A 15,972-nucleotide genomic window follows, 5' to 3' on the forward strand; every position below is an offset into this window, starting at 1 on the left:
CTTCCCTCTCAGCAAACTCTTGTGAAAATTGTTGCTCAGTAAATGTCTGATTCTATAGCCTCCATTCGTGTGGCATTCCCCTTGAAGTAAATGGTAGTTCTACATGTGGAACAACTAAAAAATTAGATTCCAAAGTAGTTGAGTAAAAGTAGGAGTTTAGAGTTGCACTATATTCATATACAGTTTAGTGTTATATCCTGTTCATAGTTAGCTCTTAGGCTAGAAGAAGATTATCCTGCAAAGAATTGGGATACTTTGTGGTTCTAGCACTGAGATTCTGTGTTCATATGTGATATTAATAAAATAAGTCATTTGATTTTGTATTCCAAAAGAGTGAAACTCACCTCTTTGCAGAGAGCCTCCACAAGCCTATCCACCATTAAATCTTACTTACAGGACAAAGTGGGTATTGAGTGGAGCGTAGACTTTATGCATACTCTCCATGTGGGGTGAATTTCATTCAAAGGATTTGGAGAAAGGATTAAAAATGGAGGGAATGTAAAATGGGTCATTTTAAAAAGAAACTCCCCTGTTGAAAATGTCATGCTGGCTCCTCAGGAGGCAAAGTAGCGGCACTTTTGCCAGTCAATCTGCCTTTCAGGTTGTCCAGCATTGTAAGAGTAACATAAGAAGACTCACAAAATAGGAAAAATTCAGAGAGCTGGTGAAGCTTGAAGCCATAATTGGCTGCAGGCAAAGTAATAATTTAAAATAACTGAAATAAGATTTATTCCACCTGTTCATATAACATACTAAGGGCTTCCAACACACACACACAAACCTTGTCAAGTAACATATGAAGGGTGGGTGCAAAGAATGAAAATACATACTTTTTTATGTAAATAATTCTCAGTAATTCCCTAGTCCCCTCATTTTAGCCAATATTGGCTGACTAACTTCTTGGAAGTGTCCAGGATGTGAAAGAGGACTGTGTAGCACCTTTTTCTATCCCTAAAGAAGGGTATTTTGTGCATAGGGAGCAGTGTGGATGAAAGCATGAAGATAGTTGTGAGAACTGGACATATGGTGGGTTGAGGCTGACGACATTGGAAAGGAGGGAATGGGGGTTTGATTCAATCCAGAAACAAGAATGGATAAGTTGGGAAAGGCAGAATTGTCAAGAGCCTTGAAGATAAGGAGAAGAAGATTGAAATAAAGATGGTGGAAAATGGGAAGCTAGTAGAGGGATTTGGTGAGACGTGGTTAGAATTGCAGACCAGAAAGATGATCTTAGCAGCTGTGATTTGAATGACCAGAGGAAGTAATGTCAGAGCGCACAGTGTGCCATTGGCTTTCACATCCTCTCAACTCGAAGTAATTTTGTTATCTCATGATCACTGTGTGTGCAGCTGCAATTCCAGGAGTCAATGGAGAAGGCATTTTCTTTTAACATAGAATTCTCTTACAGATTTCATAATATGCTGCCTATATATATTATTCGAAACAGATTCTGATCATATAGTTTATTCGGTGTGCCCTATTTGTCTGACAAAGTGGCCAAACCATAGGCTTCAGTTACTGCCAAAATCCTGGATTCTGCACAGCACATTAGTGTGTCTAGTCTAGTGATTAGAGCAGAGGTCTGGGACCAGAACATATGATTTGTCTTCCTAGATATGTTGTTTGCCGTGCTACTTGGGAACCTCTGTGACTCAATTTCCCCATTGGTAAAATGTGGATAATACTTAACAGGAGTCCTATGATACTATATTAATTAAAGTGTGTAAAAACACTTAAGCTTTTGCAATAAGAGATCCAATAGAAGTATAGATTTATATAAGATATTTGGTGCACATTTAGAAGAAGCAGACAAAGTTTGTTATACAAATGCATTTGTACATGGAATATGTTACCTCCAGCTGTGTAGCTACCTCGCTACACTTCATACATGGTTCCTGTATGATATCTGTAATATGTTTTTTGTTAGGTGAAACCTTTTATTGTGAGCTAACCCCTACCTAGGGCTAGATAGATCTCAGGACAGAATACTGAACAAGATTATATACTCCTCAGGTTGCATAGAAGATAAATAGTATATGTTAAGGCACTATACACGTGCAAGTGTTTAAAAAAAAAATCTAAATATGGTCCTTTGGGGGGTTTTTGGTGTTATTTGGTTCATTTTTTCTCGGATTGTTACTGTCTGAGTTGCTAGATTTGTGGATTGATGCTTAACATTGCCCATTGTGTATTTGTGATTTGCGTTTTGTAATTAAGGGGAACAATGGGAGTCCATTGGGTCTCATTATATATAATGGTTGGTTTAATTTGTTTCACTTCTATCTTGTTAATTGTAAATTGATCATTAAGATTTGAATTCTAATCTGTCACCAGGGTTGTGAGTATTGAAGCTAGAGCAATGATCCTGGTTTTAATCACTGATGATGAGAAACAAATTTTACAATTTTGGTACATATTGCAGTTCATATATTTTAACACTGTATTTTATGGTGTTATAAATATTGTTAAATGACTTTTAGTGTAGTTTTACTGTTTGGACTATAATGTATAAATTATATTACTGTTTTGGCAACAGTAGGTGTCCAACTGTGTGAGTTTAATTGAAGTAAAGAACATACACCCGGTTGAACTATTTTTCTGCATGTTTGGTTGACGTTCTGTTTAGAGACTGCACTCATTATACTCAACACCAGGAGTAGCTTGCCCAAGCTAGTGGTACCAGGATGGGAAATCTGTCTGCAAAACCAAATCATTAAGACGATATGTTATCCACTTAAAGAAGAATTATTCCAATCCCAATTATGTCTATAAAAATGTTACTTTATAGCACTTGTCAATGTAATACTATAAAATTGACTGGTTTTCTGAGGAACAAGAAAAGACGCTGCTGCATAAAACAGCTAAGCTCTTATTCTGTGCTGTGGCTCTAAGAAATACAGTGCAGAGAAGATAGTGTAGAAGGAAGGGGGGGAAAGAAATTTTCCCAAATCCAAGTGTTTACAAAGAAAACATGAATCAGACCTCAAAAAATGGAGTAACTTAAAAATCATGTTTAAAAAAAATTGAATATTTATTTGCCTCCTGGATTTTGAATTTTAGGGTGCCCATAGGTTATGTTCTCAAAACTTTCACAGCAGTTTGGGATAAAAACTAGCCTTTGTTTTAAGTGAAGGCTGAGATTCTCACATAATCACATGAATCTTGGCGCTCTAGGAAAAATACCAAATATCTAGAGACTTGAGATAAAATTGTGGGAGTTGGCAGCACTGCAAGGTGGTATATTATAAGCCATCTTTCTGCTGTCCAAGTTCTGGGCTTCTGCCGGGGTTGGTGCAGCCAGTGATGTAAATTGGCTTGTTGGTCTAGGGGTATGATTCTTGCTTAGGGTGCGAGAGGGCCCGGGTTCATATCGCCGACAAGCCCACTTTTGGCGGGGAGGGATAGCTCAGTGGTTTGAGCATTGGACTGCTAAACCCAGGGTTGTGAGTTCAATCCTTGAGGGGGCCACTTAGGGATCTGGGGCAAAAATCTGTCTGGGGATTGGTCCTGCTTTGAGCAGGGGGTTGGACTAGATGACCTCCTGAGGTCCCTTCCAACCCTGATATTCTATGATTCTATGAATTAGGGTAGCTATGAGCTGCTCAGACTTAACAGCGGCCTCCTGAAGGCTGTATCATAACCCAGAATCCCCACAGTGCTATGTGCTATAGTGTTGCCCCCTCACCTTTCCAACACACTTCCCTTCCATTCCCAGCACATGAGGATTTATGAGGAGAGCAGAGGAGAACCAGGTTTCAGAGTAGCAGCCGTGTTAGTCTGTATCCACAAAAAGAACAGGAGTACTTGTGGCACCTTAGAGACTAACAAATTTATTTGAGCGTAAGCTTTCGTGGGCTACAGCCAAATTCATCGGATGCATAGGATGGAACATATAGTGAGGAGATATATATGTTCATGTTCTCTGTATGTGTTTATATATATCTCCTTACTATATGTTCCATTCTATGCATCCGATGAATTCAGCTGTAGCCCACAAAAGCTTATGCTCAAATAAATTTGTTAGTCTCTAAGGTGCCACAAGTACTCCTGTTCTTTTACAGGAGAACCAGTTACACTGGCCCAACGCTGCTTTCTCCCCCATTCTACTGCAGTGTTTTTATGTCTCATATGCCACCAGAGCAGCACATGGGTACCACAATTGGAAGAGAATCTCTCCCCTAGAATTCAGTCATTCCACTAGGGCAGCGTCTCTCAATTTTTCCAGACAACTGTACTCCTTTCAGGAGTTTGATTTGTCTTGTGTACCCTAAGTCTCACCTCTCTTAAAAACTACTTGCTTACAAAATCAGACATAAAAATACAAACGTGTCACAGCACACTATTACTGAAAAATTGGTTATTTTCTCATTTTTACCATATAATTGTAAAATAAATCAATTAGAATATAAATATTGCACACCTCTACCCCAATATAATGCTGTCCTCGGGAGCCAAAAAATCTTACCACGTTATATCGAATTTGCTTTGATCCGCCAGAGCGGGCAGCCCCCCCCCGGAGCACTGCTTTACCGCATTATATCTGAATTCTTGTTGTATCGGGTCGCATTATATCTGGGTAGAGATGTACTTACATTTCAGTGTATAGTATATAGAGCACTATAAACAAGTCATTGCCTGTGAAATTTCAGTTTGAACTGACTTTGCTAATGCTTTTTAGGTAGCCTGTTGTAAAACTAGGCAAATATCTGGATGAGTTGATGTATCCCCTGGAAGACCACGGGCATGCATATACCCCTCATTCAGAATGACTGCAATAGGCTATAACTCTTATATTTAGTTTCACTAGTTACAATAGTAATGATATGCTATGGATATGTGATGATAATTTGCACTTACATAATAACTTTTCTGCCTAAATGACTCAAGACACTTAATATATCTTCATCTATTAAGTCTTACAGTGCCTTGTGAGGTACTAAGTTGTATTATCCCCCAAACTGAGATGTTGAAAGATGAAATTATTCTGTTATGTAGAGTGAATAAAATGTGATCCTTGCTATTCATCTTCTGAGAAATATGCTTTGAAACTCAGCATAGCAGTTTTAGCTTATTAATAACATTAATAGTACTTTGCTCTTATAACAGTACCTTTTTACTCAAAGGTCTTAAAGTGCTTTATAAACCATTCAGTAATTAATCTGAAAAACCCTGTGAGGTGGGTTGCTGATATTATTTATTTGTATTTCTGTAGCACCTATGAGAGTTCTAGTCATGCACTGGACCCATTGTGCCAGGAGCTGCACAAACACAGAACAAAGACAGTCCCTGCCCCTTAGAGGCTACAATCAGAGTGAACAGTTGATGGCAACAAACATCACATTAGTTCCATTATATTTTAATTATTTTATTTTTGGTGGGTTTAGTTAGGAGTGATAAGCTAAAGGAAAGGGAGTGGGGATGTTAAAGGGAAAAGCAATGGGGGGGACAGGGAAGGGGAGAAGAGGAGTGATGCTAAGATGAAGAGACTGAAGAAAGGGGAGCTGGAAGGAGAAGGTTGGAGCAGCCAATCAGCACAGAGCAGAGAAAGTCCAATCAGAACTGTAGAAAGTTCTCTGAATGATCAAAGGATCCCACTTTGGCTTCTTCTGTCCGTACGGGCTGGAGTTTCTGTCTGGCTCCTCTCTGCAGTCTTCTCCCAAGCCCACATGATGGTGGGAAGGGGAGACACCACCTTGGGCCTAGTGCTCCCACAGTTGGGGAGTCTTCCTTGACCATTGTTATTCCCTTTTACATATTAAGAAACTCAAATAAATGATTTGTCCAAAGCTGCTGAAGGAGTCCTGTGTCAGAACCAGGATTAGAACTGAAGAGTGCCCGGTTTCCAGTTCTGTACTGTATTTAGCACATAGACACAGAGGACTAGATTCACAAAAGGACTTACGTGCCTATGTCCGATATTTATGTACCACTGACATTCACAAAATTGCTTAGCTGCCACTTAACCCCAGAGGCACCTACAGTCCCCAATACATCCAAGTTTCTGCTGGTAGGCATGCACAAAGCCACCCAAGTCCTCATTCGACCACACAGCTAACGAGCTGCTCAAAGACCTCTCTCCTGCCTAAACCCTGTCAGGATTGTCAAACTAGGCATTCCATCACCTATCTTGCTTTCAGGTCCTGATCTATTGGGTGCATGTAAATCTGATACAACTCCATTGACCTCATTTGACACCAAAAATGGCCAATTGTCTTTAAAATCAGTCCTTAGTCTGGTTGTCCACACCAAGCAAGGGGAATTGTGATCTTGCATAGGTGGGTTTTTGCATATCTATAAGTGAGAGGCTGCTCTTATTGTAACTGGGTTACCAAAAAGTGGAATACCACCGTGTCATGTCTCCAGACAGTAGGAAGTGGCTTGCTAAGTAAAAATGAACATATGTTTGTTTCTGTAGGATCTAATAAGAGCCTATTTACACATACATGTACAGAAGTCTTATAAAGGTTGAGACTACATAGTGATGGCCCACTATAGGATGAAATCTGACAACATCCATCACCACTGTGTTTTTACTACTTTAGGTCTGAAGTCAGCCAGCTTAGTCAGGAAAATGAGTACGTTCATGATAGACTGGAGAAGATGCAGAAAAGAAATGATGAATTGGAAGAACAGTGTATCCAGCATGGGAGAATGCATGAGAGAATGAAGCTGAGGTAGGAAGTTCTATTAATCCATCCCTATGTGGTATGTATGCAGGACCTGTTGTATTGTATAAACAAGAAAAAAGTTTTAGTCTTTATTTTATGAAAATGACCAAAACCTCACAGACCATCCTTTGTTTGTTCTTTTGCTTGTGCTGTTTTGGATAAATAGCAGGAAAGCATGTTCAGTTTCCACAGTTCTCTGAAGAATTTATACCTAATTGATTTAGCATATGTGTTGTAGGCTGTTTCTGCTGTTTGGGCTCTCTCAGATGAATTGTCATAAGAACAGTCATACTGGGTCACACCAGTGGTCAATCTAGTGCAGTATCCCATATTTCAGTGATGGCCAGTGCCAGACGCTTTAGAGGGAACAAAAAGAACAGGGCAGTTTATCAAGTGATCCATCTCCTGTTGTCCAGTTCCAGTTTTTAGTTGTCAGAGGTTTAGGAACACCCAAAGCATGGGGTTGCGTCCCTGACCATCTTGGCTAATAGCCTATTCTCCATGGCCTTATCTAATGCTTTTTTTGAACCAATTATACTTTTGGCCTTCATAACATCCCCTGGCACTATTACAAAGCAGTTCAGCTATATTCACATCTTGCATCAGATCCTGTGCACCATTTAGGACTAATATGTCTTTCTTTTGTGCCCTTATTTAATATTTAATATGCTATATTTTTCAGCACTATTTTCTTAACACATCTAGTTATTTGTGTTTAATAGAAACACAAACCTGTCACTGAAAATATAAGTATTAATAAAGTAGAAGCTATTCAGTTTTGACCAATAGCTTGAAAATGCCAATTGTTTGATATTATTTGAGTTACTCTTATGGAGGCATCTTCCCACTCAAGTAGTGCTCCATCCCTTAGTCATCTGGGCTGAGAATGAGGAAGGGCAGAAGCTTTTGGGGGAATAGCCAGCCCTCAAGAGTAGCAGAGACTTCCCTAGCAACTTCCATCACCAGCCTCCTCATGCTTCTTCCACCCTGGGTTCTCGGTGTAATAGAAAGTAGGGGATGCTGGGAGGGAGTTTGGGCAGGACGATGAGGAAAGGGGCATAGCAGAGTATAGCTCTGGTACACCAAATCCTCCACTCCGGAGGGACTTCAAGCCAGTAATGTAAGTTAGGGCTGCACAGGAGGCAGCTCTACATTATGCTGGAACTGGACAGCCCTGAATCAGGGAGCGAGCTGCAACCAGCTCTCTACAGCCCCCCACTCCATTTCAACAGAGTTTGGATGGACCAGCATATCAAGGCCTATGTGTTACACAGGGTGTTCTGTCTGGTGATTCTTTGCCCCACCCCGTTCCTACCGCTCTCTAACAGAGTTCCTCTCCTGCCGGTCTCTGTCTCCCTTCCCTCCATTCTTCCTTTTTGCTTGCTTTATCCCAGTAACTCATCCTGCTCCTGCCATCTCACTTCTGCCCCCATAGTTAAACTTCAAAGGGAAAAAAAGAAATTCTGAAATCTCAGATTGTGCACTTAATCTGTGAAACCACATGATTTCATTGTTACCCTCATCCTCCCTCTCCCTGACTCTGCCTTGGTTCCTTGCATTAGTTGTTTTATATTAGATTCCAGCCTTGGGGAGCAGGGAGCATGTCAGCCTATGTATTTGTACAGCGCCTAGCACAATGAAGCTCTAATCTCAGTTGAGCCTTCGGGCACTACCACAGTATGTATAAGTAAGGGAAAAAAATCTGGCTTTTTAATTATTGGAAGTTGAAAACTGTTATGTTGAATTTTAATTGATAAAATGGATTTTCATCTATAAAATATTGGTTTAGGTAGCTGATGTGGGATAAGTAAAAGTGAAGGCCTTTCGAGTTATAAATTGGCTGCTAGTATAACAGCACCTGAAATACTCTGCTTGTGGAGCATACATTCACAGTGTAATCCATGCTACTATAGGAATTCCAGCCTCACCTCTGCTTTTAGAAAACGTATGTATTGTCTCTTTATACTGGAATAAGGACAGGAGATATTAATTAAACCGTATGTAATGTCACAATGCGAAATTACTGACACCTTACCCCCACCCCCACCCCAGTGATCCCCATGAATTTGGCCATCTCCCAATTCACATACCTCCTAGCCTTGTTGACCCTGGGGCATGGGGAGTGCTTCACAGTTCCCTGCCACACCCTGCATGTGCATGTCCTACCATAAAATTTTTACGTGTAGAAAAAGTTCCTGGATCAGCCCCAAGTCCCTCTTAACTCTAAGCATTAAGGCTACCCCTTTACACATTCCTAAATCATTTCCCCCACGTTGCACCGCAATCATATCTGGTGCCCACTGATAAGCCCCCACAGTATATAGAAGTGGCATCAGCTGGTCCCATAATATGCCCCTCCTTCTGTGGTAGCTCAGGACTGCTTCATCACTAAGCCCCAGCTGTGAACACTCAGACAGCCTGGATGCCCATCCATACACTGTCGGCGTGGCCTGTCTTCCTGCATCTGGAATGACAACAATGCAAAACGAACAACAAACAATTCCCTACCTGGGGTCTCATGTACATTCTGTGTGCTTCTGAATGCCAATGCCTGAATTACCCTAGCCTCCATATCCAGCTGTGCTGCTGCTGTTGTAGTCTGAATCCTGAATGAGTGGGAACCAAATTCCTGGGCTGGAAGTCCCAGCCTCATCAGTCCCCGTCTCAACACCATAACAAACTGGTATGTTGTGAGAGGATTCCAGACACCTTGCATAAAGAGGAGCCCATCGAAAACATCTGTATTTTTTCTTTTTTTCTAGCTTAGTACCAAGGCCACTCTACTTCATTATTACTACTAGCTTGAATTTCAGATCTGTCTTTTCTCAGCTGTTAGGGCAACATTTAATACGCATTAGAATAAAACCGAGATCATGAAGAAGTTGTTCATCCTTTTCTATACAATCACAGCAATTTTATGCACTAGAAATGAATCAAAGCATTAATACAGAACAGAAAATTGGTCTGAAAGGAACGTGGTCATGCTGCAGGCAGTGCCTTACCGTCTGCTATTGCTTTTAATGATGGAGAGCACTAAAACCAGTGCAGTAATTGTGTTTTCCTAAATTTAATATTTTATAATGTATAAATATGGCATAGATTATCATCTAACTGGGCCATAGTCAAGAGATTTTACCGGTGTATTAAAGGGGAAAGCGATGAATGCTTTGGTTTTATAGTTGATCTAATTCTGTATTTATTTAAACTCCAGGTAGTTAATGGAATGTTATCAGAAACAGCTTAAAAATCACAGTAAGGCTGTTTAACAACTTCCACAATGAAGAACAGTAGTAGATTTCAATATCAGCTAAGCTAATGTCTTAAGTTTGTTTCTAAAGGTCATGAACTTGCTTCTGTGCTTAGTGTACATGAACAATTCATAGTCAAGTCATAAAAAGCCACTGTTTTCTAGCATATGCATTTGATGCTTTCCCAAAACAAAAAATCTTAGTGAGGGTTTTTAGTCTGCTATTCTAGACCTCTGCAGCCTGCTGCTGCCTTACCCAGGCTATTCTTCATGGGGGGCAATAGCTCAGTGGTTTGAGCATAGGCCTGCTAAGCCCAGGGTTGTGAGTTCAATCCTTGCAGGGGCCACTTAGGGATCTGGGGCAAAATCAGTACTTGGTCCTGCTAGTGAAGGCAGGGGGCTAGACTCAATGACATTTCAGGGTCCCTTCCAGTTCTAGGAGATAGGATATCTCCATATATTATTATTAACTTAACAGTGATGGAGTTTGCTGCATTATTCAGCCTTTTTTCTCAAACTGTAGTGATCTCATGAAAGTGGTATAGAGAATTACTCCTCTGCACAGTGATGCATTTCTTCTTTGTATGCAACCACAGCTAACACTTTTTGCTGCTGTATCACACAGTAAGCTTGCTTCTAATTTGCTATATGCTGTTACTCCAAGGTCTCTTTAGGCATTACTGCTTTCCAGGTTTCTCACTTTTATTGAATATAGTCCAGTTTATTTTCCATTTATTGATCCTCTTGTTTGGTTCTTCAGCCAGTTTTCAGTCTTCAGTCAGTTTTCAGTCTGTGACAATATTTTTATCACTCTCAAAATTGATTCAGATTGATTTTAACTTTCCATGAGTCAAATGCTTTATAAAATTGAGACAGCCTATTGGTTTCAGTCCCTTCACACACTAATTTTGTAATTCTGTCAATATCAGAAGTCAGTGTTCTTCATAAACACTACGTATTGTTCATAATTCTGTTGCCCTCTAGATGTTTATAGCGTCTTCTCCTTCTATATTATAGTTAAACCTGCTGGATGGTAACTGCAATGATCATCATCCTTTACTTCTTCGGATATTAGTACCACATTTTCTCTCCTTTGCTCCTCTGGTCTTTCACCAGATGTCTATGATATTTCACAAACATTGAGTGAATCAATAATTTGTTCTCACAGATGAGAGATGTTCCACAAATACACTTTTGCATTTATATTGTAATGAAATATGGTGTTTATAGTGAGGAAAAAAGGTTACTCTTGTTTGTCATCATTTTGTTTTTTGCTATGGGATACAAAAGACAGGGGCAATAACTATTTTATAGTCCTTTCCGAGTTCCATGAAACAGTTGTTAGAGTAAGACCTTATTAATTGATCAGTCAACTTGTTTTGAAGCAGCAGCTTGGAAATGTTTGTGTCAATGAAAATAGACAAGATAACACTTTTCCCTATTATTTCTATCTTTCTCTATAAAAAAATATGCTGTTTATAAACATCTGTTCTGATTATATGAGGTATTTTTAAGGACAAGGTTATTTTATATTTAAATTACAATAATTAAAGTTGTTTTTGAGTCACTTCTTTGAATATAATGTAAATATTCATCCCTTTCAGTTTTGTTTGCTCAGTGAAATGTGTCATTAAAAGAAAGTAGATGTCCGTCTGAATGATAGATGGTTGACACCTGCTATTGAAATGGAATTGAGCTGAGAAATTTGTGGGAGTGAAGGAGAGATGTTAAGTGGGCTGTACAGTTGTCGTCGTTGTTGTTGTTATCTAGCAGCCCATGATGCCCTCCATGGCTTGTCCTCCCTTCTTTCTTTCACCTGCCTTCTTTTTACATCAGCTTGTTCTTTATTATCTTCTTGCTCCCACGTGCTTTTAATTTTAAGATGGATTTTTGAGGGTGAGTAAATTAGTTCAGAAGCATTGTCTAAATTGTGGCATTTGATCAAGATGACTGTCATTGCTCTGTCACTGGAGATGTGGGGTCAACTTTACAATTCTGAATCTTGGAAAAATGTCACTTTGAACACTGCTGCAAAGAACGTGTTAGTATCATTTCAATATTTAAATATAATTTTGTCATTAAAGTCTGCATTTTGCCATTCTGCAGAAAATGACTCTTAATGGTATTCTTTTTCTCGCTAAGAGGAAAAAATTATTACAAGGCCAGTTATAAATAGAGGCAACCAGCAAAGGAATATAAGATCAAATATAGCAAAAATAACAGGAGTACTTGTGGCACCTTAGAGACTAACAAATGTATTAGAGCATAAGCTTTCGTGGGCTACAGCCCACTTCTTCGGATGCATATAGAGTGGAACATATATTGAGGAGATATATATACACACATACAGAGAGCATGAGCAGGTGGGAGTTGTCTTACCAACTCTGAGAGGCCAATTAAGTAAGAGAAAAAAAACTTTTGAAGTGATAATCAAGATAGCCCAGTACAGACAGTTTGATAAGAAGTGTGAGAATACTTACAAGGGGAGATAGATTCAATGTTTGTAATGGCTCAGCCATTCCCAATCCGAAGAAGTGGCCTGTAGCCCACGAAAGCTTATGCTCTAATAAATTTGTTAGTCTCTAAGGTGCCACAAGTACTCCTGTTCTTTCTGCGGATACAGAATAACACGGCTGCTACTCTGAAATATAGCAAAAATAAAACCTAAAACAAACCACTACCACCTTCCTTTCCCAAATAAATAAATAAATAAATTAAAAAATTCTACAGGATATTAAATCTGGTTGCCATTTTTAGGTTCACCTGAAATGTTGGCTCGTGGTGTGTATTGTCTGCACTTTCAGTACCAATTTTAAAGTGCTCTGCACACAGTTCTCCCTGTTGCAATGATGGGACCTGTGCTAGTTGGTGGCAGGGGGAGTTGAGGGTGACTTGCTTTAGGTGTATTAATGATTGAACTTATTAATTTGTAATTAATTTGCAACCATACTATCATAGGCAAGGATTTCGTCAACTCTCTTAAGCTTTAATTGATTTTGATCTAGTCTGGTGTATTCAGCACTTGTTACTTATCACTTGACTTTTCTAATACACTCCCCTTCCTAACCATTAGAATGATTTTGGTTAATGTAAGGGTTTGAGCATAGTTCATCTCTTCAGTCAGCATCAACTCTCTGACTTTTCTCCATTGGAATGGCCATTGGCCGTAAAAGGAAGCATGTTACTTAGTAGTTACCTCTTCTTCCAAACCTTGGCCTGCACCCTTCTTCTTAGAGCCTAGATGGAGTGTGGAGTTACAGCAAATGGGGAAAGATGTCTACATGTAGTCCGAGAGCGCCTCTCTTAACCACTTCCTTTCTTTGCATAAGCCTGCCAGGCCCTACTCCATAGTTCTTCTTTTTCCTGAACTAGGCAGTGAGATGGAATATATGGGCCATAGTTTATAAAATGCATGTGGATCCTTGAAGTTATTTTATATTATCAATAAATTATTGATTTGAAGGCTTGTAAATATTGTTTTTCAAGGAATGTTTAGATGACTGTAAATGGAGAGAGAGCATTTTTGCTGGCAAAATAGTCAATACTTTATTATAATTTCCTCCAGTTGTTTAGAATCTCATAAAAGGCTAGTCTATTGTGATGAGGTTTGGCGTGCATGTTTTGGTATGTGATCTTTTATTATTTTCTGGTTGCTTGAAATGTCCTCTACTAGGAGGAATGTACCAGGCAAATAGTAGTTTGTTCACATTTGTACCTGCCAAACAGGATTTTACACTCCAACGTTGTGCAATCTGTGTAGTCTATTTTTATATGTAATATAAATAATCTAAATAATTTATATATTATGTGTGAGCATGTATACACACATGCACAAATTGTGTAGAGCATTTATATAGATGGGCTTTTTACACCTATTTCAACTATGTTTCTGGTAGCTGAAAAGAAAGAGCCTACGGGATTGGCAGTTTGGGGCAGATGTGTGTCTATTCCTCAGGCATCAGTGGTTGTAAGTTAACTATAAAAATGTTATAACCATCTGTGTAACAAGACGGCAGAGATCTGCTCTTGCCTGTTACTATAAATAAGAAGGAGATTTGTTTGACTTCATAGACATTGGATTTATAAAGATTATATGTGTCAAATCATAACTATGTGCCATGCTGCTAGGATGTGTCTGCAGCCAACTACCTGGGGTGGTCTTCCCTTCAGATATTCTAGTGAAGCGCGCAACAACTGTTTAGAGATGTCTGTATAGCACAATATGTGATGAATTATGTGTGTATTCTTCCTATGAGGAAATGCCTGATTTTCATGGATAGCCTTATCTGCAAGAATAGAGTTAAAATGGACCTTTAAATGGGTCACTTAAAGAGTAAAACAAATTGCAATAAAATCATGTTTCAAGTTCTCTTTCTGCCCCCACTCCCCAAAAAGTAATCCTAAGATATTTCCTTTTAAATGTGTTGTGTTGTGCTTTTAAGCGATATGGTCTGCATTTGGGGGGGGAGGGGGCAAGAAGGGAAGAAGTTAATTTAAGACCTATGTCACAATATTTGATTTACTAGGACTACTACCTCCCTACTCAGAGAGATTTGAATTTCTGTGAATGTCTTTGGCAAACCTCTAGTAATATGGTCAATTAAAAATCAAAATCCTTTCCTGATAATCAAGTCAATCAATTTACATTTAAAAAGCCTACATTTTTATGTATGGTTTACATACTACCGCAAATAATTGTATGTGGGGGGGAGGGGGAACATAGGAAAAGTGAAGTTATTAAACAGCCCTTTTTAATCCAGTGTCCTTCATATTTTGAATATATTTTCCTCCTGATCCTTATTATAGATAGATTAATATTATTTTTTTAAGTGAGGAGAAAATGTTAATGTGACCTTGTATTTAATAGACATGTCTATCTTTAGAAATCTGTAGGGGAATAGGTAAGTGTAGAGTCAAATGTCCAGAAAAGTGACTCTTGTTTTTAAATTAAAATGTGTTCATGTTTATAACAAAACCAAACAAAGACAAATACATACATCTCTCTAATTTATCTGGTACTAAAGCTGTCTCAATATATAAAAATATAAGTCTTTTTTCTCTAAGCATCCATACTCATGCCCAGATATCTGTATGGGGGGGGGGGGGGGGGGGGCTTCATGGAAGCTGAATTGCCACAACAATTGGAGATCAAGTTGTTCGTGTAGCCTTTCATTCAAGGAGATTCTCTTTTTTGAAAAGCTTTGTGTCACTACATCCTGCATTGCAGTGTAGCCAAATGAGTCTCATCTCTGTCCAGGATTTGGGGTTATCTCTATCACTTATACACTGCCATTAGAAAGACTTTCATTGTAGGTTGGGAAACAAAACACTACAGAGAAGTAATATTAGGAAATAATGAAAGGATGAGATTCTATATAGAAAACAAATCCTGTCAGAATCTGAAAATGTATTTGGCTTCTGTTTAATGTACTTGGCTGTTTGCACACAGTACACATGGTCTGGAATAGAAACTGGATGTTTAAAATCTCTCCCTCCCTCTCACTCTCTAGCTAAGTATTTGTCTATTTGCTAGCTATTTATTTATTTATTTATTTATATTAGGGCTTCCATTTTAAATATTTATCATTTGTGTAATATAACACACTGAATTTTCCCCACAAAATATTATCTAAAGAAAGTTTATTCTTCAACTACATGAACAGCAGATGTATAAAACAAAAATCATTTTAGCTGATACAGACCTGAAAGCATCTACAGTAAGTAAAAGACAGAGTAATCGAGGAAAATATGTTTTACAATTCTGTGTAACTCAGTCCTTGCTAATCTTGACATGGTAATGGCAAATGGTTGGAGGGAAAGTATTGCATACAATTTCCGTATTGTGGGTTTTTCTGTTTGAATTTTCATTAGGGTATCTAGTGCACTTAATGGTACTGATTAATTTATTAATAGACTGTAAGACACTTAAAGCATCAAATAATAATATTTGACAGCCTTGCAAAATTCTACTTGCCCAGTCACCCAAAATGAGTGATTTCTTTTAAATATTAATTTTTTTATCATCCCTGTAAAAGGCCATGGACAAGTATTTTTTTG

The 15,972-nt window shown here is 38.7% G+C and overlaps 1 protein-coding gene across 9 annotated transcripts in view; it reads left to right on the plus strand.

The window, feature by feature from the left end:
• The window catches only part of SDCCAG8 (SHH signaling and ciliogenesis regulator SDCCAG8), a 208,088-nt gene that overhangs the window by 87,086 nt on the left and 105,030 nt on the right, over positions 1 to 15,972 (plus strand). For 7 of the 9 annotated variants that reach the window (XR_010599792.1, XR_010599791.1, XM_065589147.1 and 4 more), the window contains exon 16: positions 6,543 to 6,674. The exons of the other annotated variants lie outside the window; for them this stretch is intronic. Coding sequence is in view for 5 of the 7 variants with exons in the window: in XM_065589147.1 (XP_065445219.1) it covers positions 6,543 to 6,674 (132 nt within the window). In the remaining 2 variants the exon portion in view is untranslated. The remainder of the gene's footprint in view (positions 1 to 6,542; positions 6,675 to 15,972) is intronic. 9 annotated transcript variants of the gene reach the window in all.

The sequence above is a fragment of the Chrysemys picta genome, chromosome 3 (assembly GCF_011386835.1).
Source record: "Chrysemys picta bellii isolate R12L10 chromosome 3, ASM1138683v2, whole genome shotgun sequence".
Taxonomy (NCBI): domain Eukaryota; kingdom Metazoa; phylum Chordata; order Testudines; family Emydidae; genus Chrysemys; species Chrysemys picta.